Source organism: Bufo bufo, chromosome 2 (genome assembly GCF_905171765.1).
Source record: "Bufo bufo chromosome 2, aBufBuf1.1, whole genome shotgun sequence".
NCBI lineage: Eukaryota > Metazoa > Chordata > Amphibia > Anura > Bufonidae > Bufo > Bufo bufo.
Window position 1 is genome coordinate 423,370,711 of NC_053390.1, and position 20,206 is coordinate 423,390,916.

General features: G+C 49.0%; 1 protein-coding gene across 1 annotated transcript in view; it reads left to right on the top strand.

Annotated features, from left to right (window-relative positions):
• Window positions 1–20,206, top strand: part of CLTA (clathrin light chain A) — a 47,683-nt gene that overhangs the window by 14,024 nt on the left and 13,453 nt on the right. Inside the window, exon 4 of the mRNA XM_040417379.1 lies at window positions 13,605–13,716. Coding sequence (XP_040273313.1) covers window positions 13,605–13,716 — 112 coding nt within the window. The remainder of the gene's footprint in view (window positions 1–13,604; window positions 13,717–20,206) is intronic.

The following is a 20,206-nucleotide window of genomic DNA, read 5'->3' on the forward strand; positions in this document are numbered from 1 at the left end:
GGGCGAGTCCTCTTGCTGGGATAGGCCTCCTAAATTGGACGCCCCAATCGCCAAGATTTCAAAAAGGTCTGCTTTGCCTTTTGAGGACCTCCGGTGCCTTGAAAGATCCGATAGACGGGCAGAAGTATACCTTAAAGTATAGGAGGCCTCTACGCAGGCATTTAAACTAAATATTGCCACTACCTCTACTCCAAGGTCTTTAAAGTTATGGCTACAAGAGTTAGAATCCCATATCCAGAATAAAACCTCCAGAGACCAGTTGCTAGGGGTGTTTCCTACTATCTTTAAAGCGGTGGACTTAATTTCGGATGCTTCTGCGGATGCATTAAGATTTAATGCCAGGTCAGCAGCTCTATCTAATTCTGCTAGGAGGGCCATTTGGCTTAAGGGGTGGTCTGGTGACATGGGTTAAAAAAATAAGCTTTTATCTATTCCGTGCCCGGGAGATTACCTTTTTGGGTCGGTTTTGGACGACTTTTTAGAAAAGGCCTCTGACAACAAAAAGGGCTTTCCTGTTTCCAGACCCCCTAAAAGATAACTAACAGTTTTTTTTCGCAGAGACAGAATTTTTTTTTTACTAGAACAAAAAAAAAAAGCTGAATAATTGGAAAGAAAACAGAGGTAGGAATGATAAGGGATTCCTCTTAAATTCCCAGTCCACTTCAGGGCCCAAGGCTGGTCAACAATGACTGTCCCGTGGGGGGAAAAATTTCTCTCCTCTCGAGCTTGGGAAATAATCTTGGCAAGCCCTTGTATTATAAATGACTGGTTTCGTCTAGAGTTTCTCTCTCCCCCACCAGAAAGGTTAAAAATTACAAATCTGGTTGTCTTAGACTTAGCATAAGACGATAAGTTTTTCCTTTTTTTTTTTTTTTAAGAAAAAGGTTCTTGTTCCAGACTCACAGAAGGGGAGGGGTTTTTATTCGTCCCTTTTTCTCGTACCCAAGACAGACGGATCATTCAGAATAATTATAAACCTTAGACTTAAATTAGTACCTGAAATACAAAAAAATTCAAAATGTAATCCGTACAGTCTGCAATAAAACATCTCTTCAAAGACTGTGTAATGGCTACCATAGACATGAAGGATCCCAATTCATGCAGATTTTCAAAAATAGTGGCATTGTCTATGGAAGGCCAAGTTCATCATTTACAATACAGAGCACTTCCGTTTGGAATATCTCAGGCCCCCAGGCTCTTTCTGAAATTGATGGCAGAGGTTATAGCCCACATAAGGGAAAGAGACATTCTGTTTTTTCCTTATTTGGATCTTCTAGCGGTGGCAGAATCCAAAGACCTTCTAACCTCTTGTCTTCTAGAAGTAATAGAAATTTTAGCAAAGTTAAGGTGGCAGATAAACTGGGAAAACCTGACCCCTTCTCAGATATGTGTGTTTCTAGGACTGATTCTGATTCCCAAATAAGAGAAGACCGCACGTCCCTGGTAGCCTCAAAAAATCAAACTATCAGCCAGGGATGTCAGTATTAGGCAGAATGACCTCCACAATACCTGCTTCAGTTGGGCCCTGTTTCACTCCAGGACATTTCAATGGCAGATTCTGAAAGAGTGGCAGGGATCATTGTCCCCGTTGGATGCCCCACTTCCTCTTACCCCTCAGGTAATACAATCCTTAACCTGGTGGCTGGAACCTTCAAATCTGACAAAAGGGTCTTGATAAGAACCTAAGACTTAGCACCCTTAAAGTTCAAGTTTCTGCCCTTAGTACTTTGTTTGTTTTCCCTATTGCCAATCATCCGTGGATTAGGAGGTTCTTTAAGGTGGTTAGTAGGATTAAGCCTGTGATCAGATCTTCCGTTCCCCCTTGGGATCTTAATCTAGTTTTGTCTAGAATGATTGAGCCTCCTTTCAAACCTCTGCAGGATTTATCTATTAAAACTTTGTCTTTCAAAACTGCTTTTCTGGTGGCCATCACCTCCAGGCGTGCGTGTGGGTGAGATTTCTGCCTTTTCAGCCTCATTCACACATCTGTGTCCTTGCTCAGATCCGTGAGCAGGTGGTCAGTGATCCATCCGTGAATTATCCGTGTTAGGTCCGTGTGTCAGTTTTTTGCTGTCCATGTTGCATCCGTGTTTCACTGACACTGAACAGCTGAAAAATAATTTTCAAAGAATCTCTTAGGCCCCTTTCACACGGGCGAGTATTCTGCGTGGGTGCAATGCGTGAGTTGAATGCATTGCACCCGCACTAAATCCTGACCCATTCATTTCTATGCGGCTGTGCACATGAGCTGTGATTTTCACGCATCACTCGTGTGTTGCGTGAAAATCGCAGCAAGCTCTATATTCTGCGTTTTTCACGCAACGCAGGCCACATAGAAGTGAATGGGGCTGCGTGAAAATCGCAAGCAAGTGGGAGTCCAAAAGCTGAGGAGTCTGAGTCGGACCATTTATCTACCGACTCCACAGCCCTGCCTGTGGTGACGTCACATCACATGATCCAATCACATGGTCCCTCACCATGGTGATGACCCATGTGATTGGACCATGTGATGAGCACAGTGACGTCATCAAAGGTCCTATTCCTGTGCACAGCAAAGAAGACAGAAGAGATGCCGGCTGCGCGATCAAGTGGATTAAGGGGAGTTAAATTATTTTCTCGCCCATTTCCTTGGGGGACACAGGAAACCTTGGGTATAGCTCAACTCCCTAGGAGGCGTGACACTAAGTGAAAACTGTTAAGCCCCTCCTCCAGCAGCTATACCCTCAGCCTGGAGAGAGAGACTACCAGTTTTTTGCTTGGTGTCCAAGGAGGCAAAACACTCCCTGCTTCGCAGGGCTGTTTTTCTCCTTCATTTTTTATTTTATTTTTTATTTTACTATTCACAGGGACAACAGATACGCACTAGACCTCTCTGTTTTTCCCGGGGTTGAGCTGCGCCAGTGCCGGTCATCCACACTGCTGCCTCCCCCACAGAAGACAAGGAGGACCAGGGCAGCCCAGCTCCCCTGCATCCCGCCAGCGTAAAGGTCGCCCACACGTCAAGCCCCTCTCCAGCTTCCTGCCACTGCGTGCCAGTAGCTGAAGGGGTGACCCTGCTGGAATGGACAGAGGGTGAAGACTTCAGGATGGTGAGAGTGGCTGTTCCAGCTTCTCCCCCCCCTGCCTTCTGCTCTCTGCTCACCCCCCAAGGCCTCCTCACCTGTCTAGTATGCTGTGGCAGTCACTTGGGCTCCTATTCACCGCAAGAGCGGACCCTGATCAGACGCCCTACTACAGGCTAAGTGCCTTTCTTCAGCCGCAGCAGGGGCATCCAGGCTACGATCGCAGGCAGGCAAGGCCTGCCGCAGAAGCAAGCAGCCGGCACACTATCTCGGCTGGCCGGCATCGCGACGTCCGCACGCAGGGAATCGCGGCGATCGCTCTATCTGCGGGGGTGGACAGGCTCTCCCTTACTGCGGCGGCCGTATAATAATGGAGGGAAACTTGGCATTCAACTGCGCCATATGGAGTCAGTCTCGGAATGGGCTTCCCAACTGGACCAGGAACTTGATTCGGACGTCTCCATTCAGGACCTCCATTCTTTAGCCCAGCTTGTTGTTCAGGCAGGGAAATTCATTTGTGAGGCCTCACTCGATGCGGGTGCCCTCATCGCCCGTTCCGCTGCTCTGGCTGTCTGTCAGGAGAGAACTTTGGCTAAAAGTTTGGACGCTTCAAAACGGTCTCTTGCTGGACTTCCCTTCGCGGGTTCCCGTTTATTCGGAACCCGCTTGGACGAGATCATTTCTGAAGCCACGGGGGGGAAGAGCACCCATCTTCCCCAGCCCAGGACCAAGAGCACCACTTGAGGCCATCCTGGTCTCTCTCGTTGGTCCTCCCGCAGGTCCTCCAACCCTTGACCGGTCCTTCCTCTAATTCCTCCCAGGATAGGTGTAAAAAGCCCTTTTTTTGGACTCAACCCTCCTGGCGTAAGTCCCAACCTGCTCGCCCCTCCTCGGCCAAGCAGCCCTCCACCTGAAGGTGCGCCCCCACCCACCCGGGTAGGGGGCCGCCTCCTCCTTTTCAGGGACATCTGGCAGGCACACGTCTCCGACGCCTGGTCACTCGAGATTGTGTCATCCGGATACAAAATTGAATTCGCGTCCCTCTCTCCGAATCGTTTCTTTCGCTTCCGTGCCCCGAGGGACTCCCAGTGTGCGGCCGCCTTCTCCGAAGCCATTCGCACCCTTCTGGACAAGAGAGTGATTACCCCTGTTCCTCCAAGGGACAGATTCAAGGGGTTCTACTCAAACCTTTTTGTGGTCCCCAAAAAGGAAGGCTCGGTGAGACCGATCTTGGACCTCAAACGGTTAAACCGGTTTCTCCGTCTTCGCCGGTTCAAGATGGAGTCCCTTCGATCCGTGGTGGCTTCCCTGGAAAAAGGGAAGTTTGTCGTCTATCGACATCCAGGATGCTTACCTCCGATCGCCCAGTGTCACCAGCGTTTCCTTCGCTTTGCGGTGGGGAACGACCACTATCAATTTGTCGCTCTCCCCTTCGGCCTGGCGACGGCTCCTCGGGTGTTCACCAAGATCCTAGCCCCTGTCCTGGCCTTGCTCCGCTCCAGGGGTGTTTTTCTGCTTCCCTACTTGGACGACCTGCTCATCAAGGCGCCCTCCTTTTCCCAGACGTCCACCAGCGTGGACCTCACACTGCAAACCCTGGAGCGGTTCGGTTGGATTATCAACCTTCCCAAGTCTTTGCTTATCCCCTCCAGACAACTCGTCTTCCTGGGGATGCTGCTGGATACAGAAGCGGCGGAGGTTCGTCTCCCACCGGAAAAGCATCTGACCCTTCACCGTTCGGTTCGGACCCTCCTTCTCCGCCGCCATCCGTCCTTCCGGTCCAGCATGCGGGTATTGGGACAGATGGTGTCCTGCTTCGAAGCGATTCCGTTCGCGCAATATCACTCCTGCATCTTCCAGACGGCGATCCTGTCTGCCTGGGACAAGTCCCCGGAGAGTCTGGACCGGCCCTTCCCCCTACCTCCCCATGTTCGGACCTCCCTCCTCTTGTGTTATGGACCTCCCTCCAAGGAAAATCCTTTCTGCCTATGACCTGGTTGGTGGTCGCCACCGATGCCAGTCTGCAGGGTTGGGAGGGGGGGGATGTTTCCTCCCCGATCCGTCCAGGGCACTTGGTCTCCATCGGAGTCCAAGCTGCCGATAAACATCCTGGAACTGAGGGCGATTCTCCTATCGCTCCAGCACTGGACTCCCCTGCTTCGGAGCCATCCCGTCCAGTCGGACAATGCCACGGCCGTGGCGTACATAAATCATCAGGGGGGCACTCGCAGAATCGTGACAGAGGGCATGCCTACAATCCTGTTAGCCCCAGATTGGCCTCGCCAGCCTTGCTACGCCAACCTGATGCTGCTCCTGGGAGACGCGCCTTGGCCGCTGCCTCTAAGAAAAGACCTTCTTTCTCAAGGGCCGATCTTCCGCTAGCATTTAGGGTCGCTATGTTTAATGGCATGGCTGTTGAGACCGCAGTTTTAACGCAACTGGGTTTTTTGGCGGATGTGGTTCGTACCATGATCCGCGCACGAAAGCCGGCCTCGTCCAGGATTTATTACCGGACTTGGCGGTCTTACCTAGGTTGCATCTGGATGTTCATCCTCTTCGTTTTTCCCTCCCACGATCCTGTCCTTTTTACAGTCTGGCCTGGGTCTGGGTCTCAGCTCGTTAAAGGGTCAGGTCTCGGCGCTTTCCATCCACTTCCAGCGTCCTTTGGCCCCTCTCGGACATGTCAAAACCTTCATCCAGGGAGTCGCTCACTCTGTTCCTCCGTATCGCTCTCCCATTCCACCCTGGGACCTTAATGTTGTGCTCTCGGCGCTCCAGTCCTCCCCCTTCGAGCCGTTACGGAGGTCCTCTCTTCGCCTTTTGTCCTGCAAAGTCCTATTCCTTGTGGCCATCACGACTCTACGACGGGTGTCTGAATTGGCGGTGCTTTCTTGTACTGAGCCCCTTTTGGTCTTCCACCAGGATAAGGCTGTTCTCCGTCTGGTCCCTTCCTTCCTCCCGAAGGTGGTCTCCGCCTTTCACCTCAATGAGGACATCGTCCTCCCTTTCCTTTGTCCGTCTCCTTCTCGCCCTCGAGAACGGGAGCTTCACCGCCTGTATGTCGTTAGGGCCCTGAAGATTTACCTGGAGGTCACCGGACCTTTTTGGCGCACAGACTCTCTTTTTGTGGTTCCAGAAGGTCCGCGCAAGGGGTTGGCGGCGTCCAGTGTGTCTATTGCCCGCTTCATCAAGATGGCTATTGCCGAGGCTTACCGCGCCATGGGCGCTTCATCAAGATGGCTATTGCCAAGGCTTTTACCGTGCCAGAGCGGTCGGTGCCTCTTGGGCTCAGAGGCACCGGGCTTCAGCTGAACAACTGTGCAAGGCGGCCACCTGGTCTTCCTTGCACACCTTCACCAAGTTCTACAGGGTGAACAGCTATGCATCGGCGGATGCTGCTTTGGGCCGCCTTGGACTGCTCTCGAACATCCCAAGGTTTCCTGTGTCCCCCAAGGAAATGGGCGAGAAAACGAGATTTTTGTATAACTTACCAGTAAAATCTTTCTCTCTCTCTTCCTTGGGGGACACAGCACCCACCCATTGTTCTGGTTTACCGTTATGGTTTAGTTGCCCCTGTCGGGTAGTTGACTTGTTTGGTTTCACATGGTTGGTCATTGTCTTTTTTTTCACTACTTGGACACGCAACTGGTAGTCTTTCTCCAGGCTAAGGGTATAGCTGCTGGAGGAGGGGCTTAACAGTTTTCACTTAGTGTCACGCCTCCTAGGGAGTTGAGCTATACCCAAGGTTTCCTGTGTCCCCCAAGGAAGAGCGAGAAAGAGATTTTACTGGCAAGTTATACAAAAATCTCGTGTTTTTTTTTTTTTTTTAACCCTATTTTTTTAAGCCCTATTTTACTAAGCATTCTGTATTAAGAATGCTATTATTTTCCCTTATAACCATGTTATAAAGGAAAATAATACAGTCTACAGAACACCTAACCCAAACCCGAACTTCTGTGAAGAAGTTCTGGTTTTGTTACCAAACATGCCAATTTTTCTCACGCGCGTGCAAAGCGCACTACAATGTTTTGCACTCGCGCTGAAAAATCGTGCATTTTCCCGCAACGCACCCGCATCTTATCCGGGCAAAAAACATGACTCCCGTGTGAAAGAGGCCTTAGACTATATAATGGGCGTGATGGATCCGTGAGCACGGACAAAATAGAGCATGCTAAAAAAACTGACCCATGGACTGTGCTAAAACTAAAACACTGATGTGTGAATACACACATTAAAATGAATGGGGACGTGTGTGGTCTGTGGGGAGCACGTACAGCACACGTCTGTGAAACACTGACGTGTGAATGAGGCTTTATACTAACATCCTGGAGGACAGAGTTCTCATTAAACCAGATCCTCCTTTTCTACCTAAAGTGGTCTCCCTGTTTCATAGGACAAGACATTGTTCTTCCATCCTTGTGTCAATCCCCAAAGAATGAGAAGGAGAGGAGGCTCCATTGTCTAGACATTAAAAGATGCCTGTCTAAATATCTGAAAGTCACTGGTCAATGGAGGAAATCCTCTAGACTTTTTGTACTATTTGGTGGAAGAAACAAAGGTAATTAAAGTTTCTTCTAGAACTCGATCCAGATGGATAATGGGGGCTATCGCTTTAGCCTATTCCTCAGCGGGAGAAACTCCCCCTTTGGGATTTGGTGCTCACTTAACCAGATCCATTTCTACTTCTTGGGCAGAGAGGGCTGAGGCATCTCCATGGACCCCTGCCAATGTGTTAATGATTAGCTATGCTGACCTATGACCTATCTTTACCTGGATAACCCCTTTAAGACTTCCTGCCTTTTGAGAGCAGCTATATGGGCCATAGACACGTTGGACAGGAGGGGGACCCCACTGTCTTCTCTGAGTTTTTTTTAGGCATGCTCTGTGACCTGTGCAGAGGGCAGGATAGAACTGATTACCTGCGATATCGCCTACTGTGAATGGTGGGTACCGTGTTGCTTGTTATTGTAATTCTATTGGCTAAGTGAGAACAGCTGCTGAAAAGTTACCTTTGCAGAAAAGGAAATCATTACCTATTAGGCCTAGTGGGGAGTGTGAAATCTGGCATGGTATAAAATACCTAGCCGTTCTATAGAATGCCTAAAGTATGAAACCTTTATTATTTCCCGCATTTCTAAGGCATCTTATATAATGCCTAAAGGCAAACCAGCAAAGTATAAGATATATATTTTTCAAAGGTTGTCATCGGGCAAAGTATAAAATACTCTCTTCTAGAAGTCGTCGCACAGCGACCGCTCCATACAGTCACCCTAATACAGCGACAATGCCATAAAATGACCCCCATGATGTCATGAAGTTGTCAGTTTTAGCACAAAGAATTGCCTTGTTTATTGCATTTCAAATGCCATTTTTTTGCAGCAATTAAGGACATTTGCCTTTTTTCTGTGCCAGAGCAAGTGCCAAACTGTGAAGTGCTCTTGTGTGAGATAGACAATTAAGTGCAATTCAAAATGTCATTCTAGCCTTCCTTGTTGCAGCAAGTGAGGACAATATTGGTCTTTTTCTCTGGCTTTTCAGTAAGGGCTCATTCACACGAACGTGTGAAGCCCGTGCCCTGGACCACAAATTGCGGTCCGCAATGCACAGGCACCGTCCGTGGGACAGCCGCATGGGGATCGTTGACCTATTTACTTGAATGGGTCCGCGATCCCTCTGTTCCGCAAACAGATGGAGCATGCTCTATCTTTTTGCGGAGCAGAGGCACGAAACGGAACCTCAGGAAGCACTCCGTAATGTTCCGTGCTTCCGTTACGGATTTGCGGACCCATTGAAGTGAATGGGTCCGCTATGCGGAATGCACACAGAACGGTGCCCGTGTATTGCGGATCCGCAAATGCGGTCGGCAACAGGCAGCACACGTTCGTGTGAACGAGCCCTAATAAAGTCCTGTTCTTCTGTTATTTAGAACAATGCCAAGGCAAAGTATATAAAAGACTGAAATAAGACAGACCTCTGATACTTTCTATTATATTATATATATTATTAGAGTGTCTAGGCATTTTATACATGGTTTGTATTTCATACTTTGCCTATACTGCCTATATTGCCTTACTTTATTTAATAACTATTAGCCTTCTTAAGGGCTAGAACCCTTGTTATATTCACCCTAATAGAGCTCTATTAGGGTGAATAGGACTTTACACTCTCCCTGCTGCCCTGTGCATAGTACACACAGCAGGGAGCTGACCATGGCAGCCTCCCTCTGATCAGCCCCTCCAGCCTCCCTCTGATCAGCCCCTCCAGCCTCCCTCTGATCAGCCCCTCCAGCCTCCCTCTGATCAGCCCCTCCAGCCTCCCTCTGATCAGCCCCTCCAGCCTCCCTCTGATCAGCCCCTCCCGCCTCCCTCTGATCAGCCCCTCCAGCCTCCCTCTGATCAGCCCCTCCAGCCTCCCTCTGATCAGCCCCTCCAGCCTCCCTCTGATCAGCCCCTCCAGCCTCCCTCTGATCAGCCCCTCCAGCCTCCCTCTGATCAGCCCCTCCAGCCTCCCTCTGATCAGCCCCTCCAGCCTCCCTCTGATCAGCCCCTCCAGCCTCCCTCTGATCAGCCCCTCCAGCCTCCCTCTGATCAGCCCCTCCAGCCTCCCTCTGATCAGCCCCTCCAGCCTCCCTCTGATCAGCCCCTCCAGCCTCCCTCTGATCAGCCCCTCCAGCCTCCCTCTGATCAGCCCCTCCAGCCTCCCTCTGATCAGCCCCTCCAGCCTCCCTCTGATCAGCCCCTCCAGCCTCCCTCTGATCAGCCCCTCCAGCCTCCCTCTGATCAGCCCCTCCAGCCTCCCTCTGATCAGCCCCTCCAGCCTCCCTCTGATCAGCCCCTCCAGCCTCCCTCTGATCAGCCCCTTCAGCCCCCCTCTGATCAGCCTCCCTCTGATCAGCCTCCCTCTGATCAGCCTCCCTCTGATCAGCCTCCCTCTGATCAGCCTCCCTCTGATCAGCCTCCCTCTGATCAGCCCCCCTCTGATCAGCCTCCCTCTGATCAGCCCCCCTCTTCCAGCCCCCCTCTTCCAGCCTCCCTCTGATCAGCCCCCCTCTTCCAGCCTCCCTCTGATCAGCCCCCCTCTTCCAGCCCCCCTCTGATCAGCCCCCCTCTTCCAGCCTCCCTCTGATCAGCCCCACTCTTCCAGCCTCCCTCTGATCAGCCCCCCTCTTCCAGCCCCCCTCTTCCAGCCCCCCTCTGATCAGCCCCCCTCTGATCAGCCCCCCTCTGATCAGCCCCCCTCTTCCAGCCTCCCTCTGATCAGCCCCTCCCCCCCCCCTCTTATCAGCCCCCTCTGGTAACAAACCCACCCCGCCTCCCTCCCCAGTATTAATCATTGGTGGCAGTGGCCACAGGGTCCCCCTCCTCCTCCCCCCCATCATTGGTGGCAGTGGGCAGTTCCGATCGGAGTCCCAGCAGTGTAATGCTGGGGCTCCGATCGGTTACCATGGCAGCCAGGACGCTACTGAAGTCCTGGCTGCGATGGTATGTTAGTAAGCAGCATTATACTCACGTGCGCCGTGATCGCCGGGAGCTCCTTCTTCTCATAGGTCTGTGCGGCGCATTGCTAATGCTATAAGCATTAGCAATGAGCCGCACAGACAGAAGGAGTGACTGGCGGCCACGGCGCACGTGAGTATAATGCTGCTTACTAACATACCATCGCAGCCAGGACTTCAGTAGCGTGACTCCTGGCTGCCATGGTAACCGATCGGAGCCCCAGCATTACACTGCTGGGACTCCGATCGGAACTGCCCACTGCCCACCGATGCAGAGAGTCGAGACTGAAGAATCCGGCACCCGACCTCTGACAGGACGCTGTGATCCGCGCGAATAACCCCTCAACTGAGGGGTTAATCGCGCGGATCACAGCGTGCAGTCATAGGGGCCGGGATATGGCCGGCACATTCATTGGTGGCGCAGTGGCTACAGTCCCTCCCCTCCTCCTCCTACTCTGTTCTTAGTGGTCAGCGGCAGCCGCGCAGTGGGGAGGGAGGGACTCCTCTCCTTCTCCACTGTGCCGGCTCAGGAAACCATGGTGCGCGCCGAGAGCGCATCTTTGAAAACGGGCTGACAAATACCCAAGCGCCAGGACCAAATTCCTGGTCGCCATGGCGACCTGGCGCCCGGGATTTGTCGAGCCCTGATATATAGATAGATAGATAGAGTAACGTGGAAAATTAAAAGAAAACTCGCCAAAAATTAAAGTAAGGCTACTTTCACACTCGCGTTTTGTGCGGATCCATCATGGACGGAACCGTTCAGATAATACAATCGTTGGCATCCGTTCAGAACGGATCCGTTTGTATTATCTTTAACATAGCCAAGACGGATCCGTCTTGAACACCATTGAAAGTCCATGGAGGACGGATCCGTTTTCTATTGTGCCAGATTGTGTCAGTGAAAACAGGTCCGTCCCCATTGACTTACATTGTGTGTCAGGACGGATCCGTTTGGCTCAGTTTGGTCAGACGGACACTGCAGCGTTTTGGTGTCGGTCTCCAAAGCGGAATGGAGACAGAACGGACGTTAACGGAGGCAAACTGATGCATTCTGAGCGCATTAGAATGCAAACTGATCCGTTTTGGACCACTTGTGAGAGCCCTGAACGGATCTCACAATCGGAAAGCCAAAATGTGAGTGTGAAAGTAGACAAACATAAAAACATGATTTAAACAATAGCTCATTCTCTGATGACACATTCCCTACAACATTGGGAATATGCTGCATTCAGCAAAAACCGCTTTAGTGACATTAGTCACTTGGTTAAATGGGCTGTTTGCTGGCCAGGCATCTTACTTCAAGGGTGGACTCCACAACGGCAGTTTAATGGTAGGGTGGTTTACACCCCTTTGTGCATGCTGATCTTAGGCTTTTTTTTTTTTCCGTATTATGTTATATCGCTCATCTGCCTTGTTCGTTGAGTTTCTGTGGCCTGCAGGGGTCGTTGGTTGTCCAAGTATTTACTTCGGCATTGCTATCTTTACCTGACATACCGGTCTACGATTTAGTAATTCACCTTTCTGTACAATTCTGGTCAAAATCGTGCAAGCCCATGTTGGGGTTGGCCATTTGATGCAGACTCTGTTCTAAAATTGGTGGTGGGGAGTGTCAGAAAAATATAACATTACGTCTTTGTCTTCATTCAGAAAGGCATATAGCATTAACAGGGTTGTGCAGTGACAGGGGATAGGTCATCAATATCAGATCAGTTTGTGTCTGACTCCTGGCACCACTGCCAATCAGCTGTTAGAAAGGGTCACAGTGCTCATGCGAGTGCTATGTCCTCTTTAAAGTTTACCTGGACACCATCTTGCTTTTAGCAGAGGTGCAGTGTAATTACAACGGCTCATCTCATTCACTTGAATATAACAGACGTTACAATTACTCTGCTACAAGGGAGCCGTCGGGCAGATAACTATTGAAAAGGATGCGGAGCTGACAAAAGCACAGCGACCCCTTCAAACAGCTGATCGGCAGGGGTGGCAGGAGTCGGACCCCCACTGATCTGATATTGATGACCTATCCTGAGGATAGCAAAAGCAAACACAATTCAAGAGCACACTGCAAACCTATATGGGCTAAAGCTATACTTGCTATATAAAATGAATGAGGTACTTAGCAAATATATTTTTAATCAAAATAATTTGTACCCATCCACCACGGCAAGGTGACCTAATTCTGGATGGGAACCTATTATTCGATACCTCTTTGGGCCAAGGCCGGTTGGCTCCAACATGTACCTAATGAGTGTTCATATTCATAAGCTTCCGGCTTTCTCTGCTGCTGATTGACATTTTTGTTGTTGGCGAGATCTGGAAGTTCATGAATATTAGGACTCCTTGGCGTGTGCTGAAGCTGTTCAGTCCAACATTTTAGCTAGTTGGGTGAATTAAAGAAAGTGACCCAGCATCTTGATAAGGGGTTCTGTCGGTAGTTTATGTTGCCAAGAAAACTGATGACAGATTCACATTTTACCTACAAACTATGTGAATAGAAGAGCTTTACTGATTATTTATTTAGTGCCAAGGGGATTGGTTATGGGGCTTCAGCCTCTGGATGTAAGCAAATAATGCTGTCAGAAAATGCTGAGAATGGAAAGGAATAATATAAAGTATTTTAGAAAGTTGTGTCCTTTTCATTTTTTGTATATAAAACCTGCTCTGTGGTGGTCGGATTTTTTGATCTTGAAGGCCCAGAGTCCAAGGCTGCACTTTGAGAGAATGTCATTTCATATCCTCATTTCTATCAGCTTCAGTGTTGTTAGGACGTCTTTGCGAATCGAAGAGGATGGGAATCTGAATCCACGTACACATTCACACTCAACTGTTACTCAGTTGGAATTGTAATATTTTTAGAACATTAGATTATTATTAATGTGCCTTATTCTGGCTTGTAAACTTACCTTTAAGTAGCCGCATCCTTTGAATAGGCACTTGGTTTGATATTGGGAATCTCTTTTTCCTGACATGGGAGTATGTATATATAATTTTTATTTCATTTATTTCCCGCACTTTATATTGAATGTTTTCTGCCCTTTACACAGACGCCAACTCTAGAAAACAAGAGTCTGAATGGAAAGAGAAAGCTGCAAAAGAACTAGAGGAATGGTCTGCCAGACAAGACGAGTTGTTACAGAAGACAAAAGTTAATAATCGGTAATGTTTACTTTCTCCTGAGCCTAGACTATGTGTAAGAGCTGATCTGTTTAACCTCTTAAGTGTATCTGCATAATGAAGGAGGTGTGCAGCTTGGACAATCCATGTTCTGACTATAAGCAGATTTCCTGGGATCCTGGTTCTGAAACCCCATGGAGATCTGCAGTAATCTGCAAAGGAGCCTGACCATGCAAAGCTCCATTCTTCTGCAGGACCACCACAGAGCTTTGGAGAGTCCTCATTGAAATCAAGTGTCTCAATATAAAACATGGACTTGCTGGGTCCTGTAGATTGATTGACACTTTTGTAACCGCTCTGATTTTTAGTATTGTAGTAATGCAGAATTCCCCAGTAGAGGTTTTAAAAAGGGGCTTTCCAAACCAGACAACCCCCTTTTTAAACCAGAGGAATGTTTTTATAGATGTTGTAGACTCGATAGATTCTGTGCTACGTATCTTATAGAAACTGGTTTAATATGGACTGAGGTATTATTATTTTTTTTTTTTTCCCCCAATATTCAGTACAGCGCACTGTTGTATAGGTGCTATTACCTCTAACCCCGTACTGAATACTGGAGGCCAAAAGTGATCTGATGATGTCCATATGTAGACTGCATTCACACACAACATTTGAACTTGTTTCCAGATGACCGTGTGTGGTCTAGATAAAGCAATCAGTGTTGAATTTCCCAAACCGTCCGTAACTTGTCTGATCCAAACTCTTTGCATTGTAGTGATCTGTGATTTCTGGTCTACTGTCCTCAAATGATGCTGTGAGTTGGAATACTGTAGACCCGTGGTTGGGTTGGTAATCACAGCATCATAGATCGCTATTATGTAACGGGGTTGGTCTACCTGACACGCATTTTGTCCAGGAAATGTGGCCATCACATGGACCGGTTTTCCCAGAGCGCGCATGGCTGTCTGAACCTGGCTTTGGAGCCTATGAGGCTGGTGTGCTTTGACAATCCATGGCAGAAGGACCTGTATAATCCTGTATCATGGTAGTATATTCTGCTAGGCACTGACAGAGCTCATGAGCCGGGTGTTTTAGCGAACTAAACTCAGCTAGCCTAAGGCCTCGTTGTCGACGAATCCAGTTATCGAATAATCGCCGATTCGTTGCTATGCGGGCGGGCGGTTTACTTTAAATCAGCGCATCTTTATTTTACCTTACAATGAAGCTCCAGTAACAGGCAGAGTGGCCGGCGGTGTAATGTCACTTACTCACGTGACGCGCTTGCTCCGCCTCCTTCATTCATTAAGTGGGCGGAGCAGGTGCGTCACGTGAGTGAGTGACGTTACGCCGCTGCCCGCTCTGCCTGTTACCTGAGCTTCATTGTAAGGTAATAAAGATGCGCTGAGTAAAAGTTACTGCCAGAATAGTCTGCTGTGAGCAGCGGGGCCGGGGCTGTTATGGGGAGGGGGATCTGTGTATGGCACTGCTATGGGGAGGGGGGTCTGTGTATGGCACTGTTATGGGGAAGGGGATCTGTGCACTGTTATGGGGAAGGGGATCTGTGCACTGTTATGGGGAAGGGGGTCTGTGCACGACACATATAGCATAAGATCCCCCCCCCCATATCAGTGTTGTGCACAGATCCCCCCCCCCTCCCCATAATAGGGCCATACACAGATCCCCTTCCCCATAGCAGTGCCATCCACAGATTCCCCCCCCCCCCATAATAGTGTCATCCACAATTTTGTTTTAATATGGCCTTTTGAACATAATTTTTCAAGTAAAATCATATAAACCTCTTTGTTTTGTAATTTTGTTTTTCCCGATTTTAATAGATTTAAATTATGGACAACTAATCGATTATTCAAATAATCGTTAGCTGCAGCCCTAGATGTGTTAATGAGACCTTAATGACAAGCTGCAGACTACTAAGCAGTGTGAGCTACACTGAAAGGAGCTTGTCGGGTTTGGTGGTGGAGATTGAGCTTGACCTAGGAATACACCCGACTCCTGGGACCCCTGACAATCGGCTGTTTGAGAAGGCACCGGTGCTTCTATGAGTGCTGCAGCCTTTTCTGTGCTCACCAAGCACAGTGCTGTACATTATACAGTGGCTGTGCTTGGTGTCTCGCGCAGCCCCATTCACTTCTATGTGGCCGAGCCACACTTAGGGCATGTGACTGAACGTGACGTCACATGGCCTAGGGAACGCTGTGAGAAAGCCACGGAGCTACTGCAAGCACAGCTGTCTCCTCACACAGCTGATCAGTGGAGTAGGTCATCAGTTAGAAAGTCTTGGAAAAGTCATTAAAGGGGTTGTCTGAGTTATGAAAAAAAAATATAGCACTTAAAATCTGATGGGCAGCAATATATAACTAAGCTAAGCAAGTTTTATGCAAAAAAAATATATATATATTTCCTCATTTCCCTGGTTCTTTTCTGGCTCTTTGTTTACATGCATTAAAAACACTCTCTGCCCCTCCCCCTGCTCTGCTAAGGGAGTGAATTCAAGAGCTGCCCTGAGTGACCTATCTGCCTGCAGGGAGACTCAGCAGCATGTTGTATGTGTAGGACTACAAGTCCCAGCTGTATAATGACACTGCTAAGGGAGTGAATACAAGAGCTGCCCTGAGTGACATGTCTGCCTGCTGGGAGACTCAGCAGCATGTTGTATGTGTAGGACTACAAGTCCCAGCTGTATAATAACACTGCTAAGGGAGTGAATACAAGAGCTGCCCTGAGTGACATGTCTGCCTGCTGGGAGACTCAGCAGCATGTTGTATGTGTAGGACTACAAGTCCCAGCTGTATAATGACACTGCTAATACACACAGGATCTTCCCCCTACCTTCTTGTGCAATTCTCTCTCTAGTAGGTCCGCTCCAGTGCCCAGAATTGTCTCCTCACTGCCTTCTGCAGCTAGCCAGTCTGTGCAGCTGAAGGGGTTAAGAATCCTAGGATAGAGCAGACGGCAGTGAAGGGGGGCGTGGCCAGCACAGTGACATCGGTCGGTCGCTTGTAAACGACCTTTATCAGAGCAGGCAGAGAAGCTGACATCACAGGTCATGTGACCGTCAGTGAAATCTGAGAAACCAGCCACTGGAGATAAAGTGAGTTAATTGGAAAGCTGTTACATTTGCCCAGCTAGCAACACAGAGAGAACAAAAAAATAACTCTGACAACCCCTTTAAGTACACCAGCCTCTTCAGCTTACAGATCTATTTAAAGGGTTATTCCCATCACAGACAATGGGGCATATTGCTAGGATATGCCCCCATTGTCTGATAGGTGCGGGTCCCACCTTTGGGACCCGCACCTACAATGACAACGGAGCGGGGAAATGAACGAAGGGCACACTGCGCATGCGCAGCTGCCATTCATTTTTATGGCGCTGCTGAAAATAGACGTGCACTGGCTCGGCTATTTCCGTGTGCCCCATAGAAATGAATGGGAATAGGGGCTGCGCGTGCCCGGGGTCCTCCCGCCACAGCTCTCCCCGCTCCGTTCTGGTTGTAGGTGCGAGTCCCAGCGATGGGACCTGCACCTATCAGACAATGAGGGCATATCCTAGCGATATGCCCCCATTGTCTGTGATGGGAATACCCCTTTAATACACTGTAATGTAGGTTGCATTGTGAAATCTGGTGACAGATCCTCTTTAAAGTCTATAGCAGAATCTAGCAGAAAGTCTACTTGCATGTGAATTTTGTGAGAAGTGCTGTTTTTGTTCAAAATGTAAAATAATCTACCAGGGCATGGCCTTTTTTCTTCATGTGTTTTCCCCACAAACTCCTTTAAAAAACACCAAGAAAAATAACACATGTACAGAATAAAACAAAAGCCACAAAACTGCTGGAAAAAACACTTCAAAGACATACCATCCTTTACAGGCGTGCAAAAAGTGTGTGAAGTAGCCCAATACAGCGCGCAACTTGCTCCTCTGGTTTGACACATTGAGGACTATCGGGCCTTAAAGGGACTCTGTCACCACTTTCTAACCCCCCCTTTTAAAAGTATTGTTCTCTCCATGGCGCCCTTGTGATTACAAAGGTGTTGTTATAACATAAATTCGCCGTCTCGTTTTGATAAAAATACCTTTTATCTAACCTGTCAATCTTGTGGATAAGGTGCCCAGGGCGTTTCTGAAGGTCTGAAGCTGCCGCCCGCCGCCGCCGTTGGTGCCCAGCTCCTCCCCTGATCCCTTCAGCGCCGCCTGAATGTAAAGAAATTCGCCTCCGGCTCTCGCTCAGTGCCCCCTCCCCCTTTTCAAAGATCCTGCGCGTGCGCACAGGCCTGTGCGGACATTTAGAATCAGCCTCATTGAGCGAAGTGCGCATGTGCGCACTTCGCTCAACCTCCTCATAAGACGAGCACTGCAGCCAGCCACTCAGAGCCTGCCAAGCGCTGTATGGAGCCGCAGGCTCTGAGTGGCTGGCTGCAGTGCTCGTCTTATGAGGAGGTTGAGCGAAGTGCGCGCATGCGCACTTCGCTCAATGAGGCTGATTCTAAATGTCTGCACGGGCGCATCAGGCACAGGCCTGTGCGCACGCGCGGGATCTTTGAAAAGGAGGAGGGGGCACTGAGCGAGAGCCGGAGGCGGATTTCTTTACATTCAGGCGGCGCTGAAAGGATCAGGGGAGGAGCTGGGCACCAACGGCGGCGGGCGGCAGCTTCAGACCTTCAGAAACGCCCTGGGCACCTTATCCACAAGATTGACAAGATTAAAAGTTATTTTTATCAAAACGAGACGGCGAATTTATGTTATAACAACACCTTTGTAATCGGAAGGGCGCCATGGAGAGAACAATACTTTTAAAAGGGGGGGTTAGAAAGTGGTGACAGAGTCCCTTTAATTATTTTTGAAAAATGTGTTTTTTCCCTGTGAAGTTCAGATGTGTGCAGTCTTTTACTGCTGCGGCTGATTATACAGTGAGTGTGTTACCGTACTGACACAATTACATGAGTCATTACTCAGAACCCGCTGCCTCTGCACTCCCACTGCAGACAGATCATACACTAGGCTCCATTCAGCCTTTATTCAGGGAGACCACAAAAACTAGATTGAGGGGGAAGAAGAGCAATCTACATGTAAAGGGGGTTCTCCAGGAATGATTTAACCTGTTGGAAGTCACTAATATGCCTTTTGACGGCAGACACTAAAGGGCCTTAGGCTGGGCTGCCGCCTTTTTACAGCGGCTCAGTCTAAACGCTGCACTGGGGCTTGGCTCTGACATGAGAGCTGCACTCCTGCTCTAAAGGACTGTCGGAATCGCCGATCCAGGCCATTTAACCCCCTTTTTTTTTAAATTTGTATCATTGAGGGACACAGGATACCATGGGTATAGCTGCTGCCACTAGGAGGCGACACTAAGCAAAAAAAAAAGTGTTGGCTCCTCCTCTCAGCTATACCCCCTCCTGCATACACTGAGCTAGTCAGTTTTAGCTTGGTGTCTGTAGGAGGCAGACAGTTTCTTTACCTTTTTTCCCCACTTTAGGTACGGGAAACAGAGTTTCCCGTCCGTGCTCTCACGTGTTGTAGCATGCTCTCTTTTCACAGTGCAGTTACCTTATCTCTGCTCTGTTAACTCAACCTGTCTAACACCGGTCATGTAATTCCTGGATCCAGCATCACTTAGTCTTCCCTTCTTTTCTAGTAATGGAAGTTTGTGTGACTGCACTCTTATGCTGCATGGCTGGGATGCTGCTGTTCCCTGAGGACACAGTTTTTTTTTTTCCTCCCAGACTACTCACCATGCACATGTTTTTTTTTTTTTCTGGTCGGTTCCCTTCGATTGGTTGCTATTGTGGCTTTCATCTCCCGTGGCCGTCCCTAGTTTCTCTTACGGATTGGCCACAGATATCTCCTCGCCTACCTGGGAGGCCTCCTCAGGACTGGTCCTCTGCCTTCTGCCCAGTTAATTCCTTCCAGATTATTATGTTTTTTCTTGTGTTGCGATCTCCCTTCTGGTACTTACACATTCGTTTGAGTCCTCTTGTCATTTGTCGGCCGGGTCTCATATGTACATGGATTCTACAGACCCATTTCTATTGGGTGGAACTCCTTTGGTTTTTCTATTGGGCCTATTGTCATGGAAACCATCCTGGCCTTGCATTCCAGACTTCCACTCCAGTTCTGTGGTCCTCGATATCCAGCAGTGCCTTCCAGACATAATTTTCAGTCGTCTGAAATGCTTACTCTTTTTGTGGATATTCTGTGCTACTATCCGCATCTAATGCAGTCTCCCGAGCCATTTAGCTACATTCAGCTGGGCTTTCCTCTTTCTGCCCAGCATGTCACTGCATCCTTTCTGGCTGGCCTTCCTGGTACATACACCTTCTGTTCTATCCAGGGTTACTGGTGCGTCCTTCCCCCGCATTTACATGCGGGACCTCATGGCCAGTCTTAGGTTTGTTCTGATCTTTTGTTCCCTTACCATGGTTTGTATTGCTTTGGAACGTCCCATGGTATCCTGTGTCCCCCAATCATTCATAGAATTTTTTTGTGCTGACCTGTAAAATCCTTTTCTCGCTGA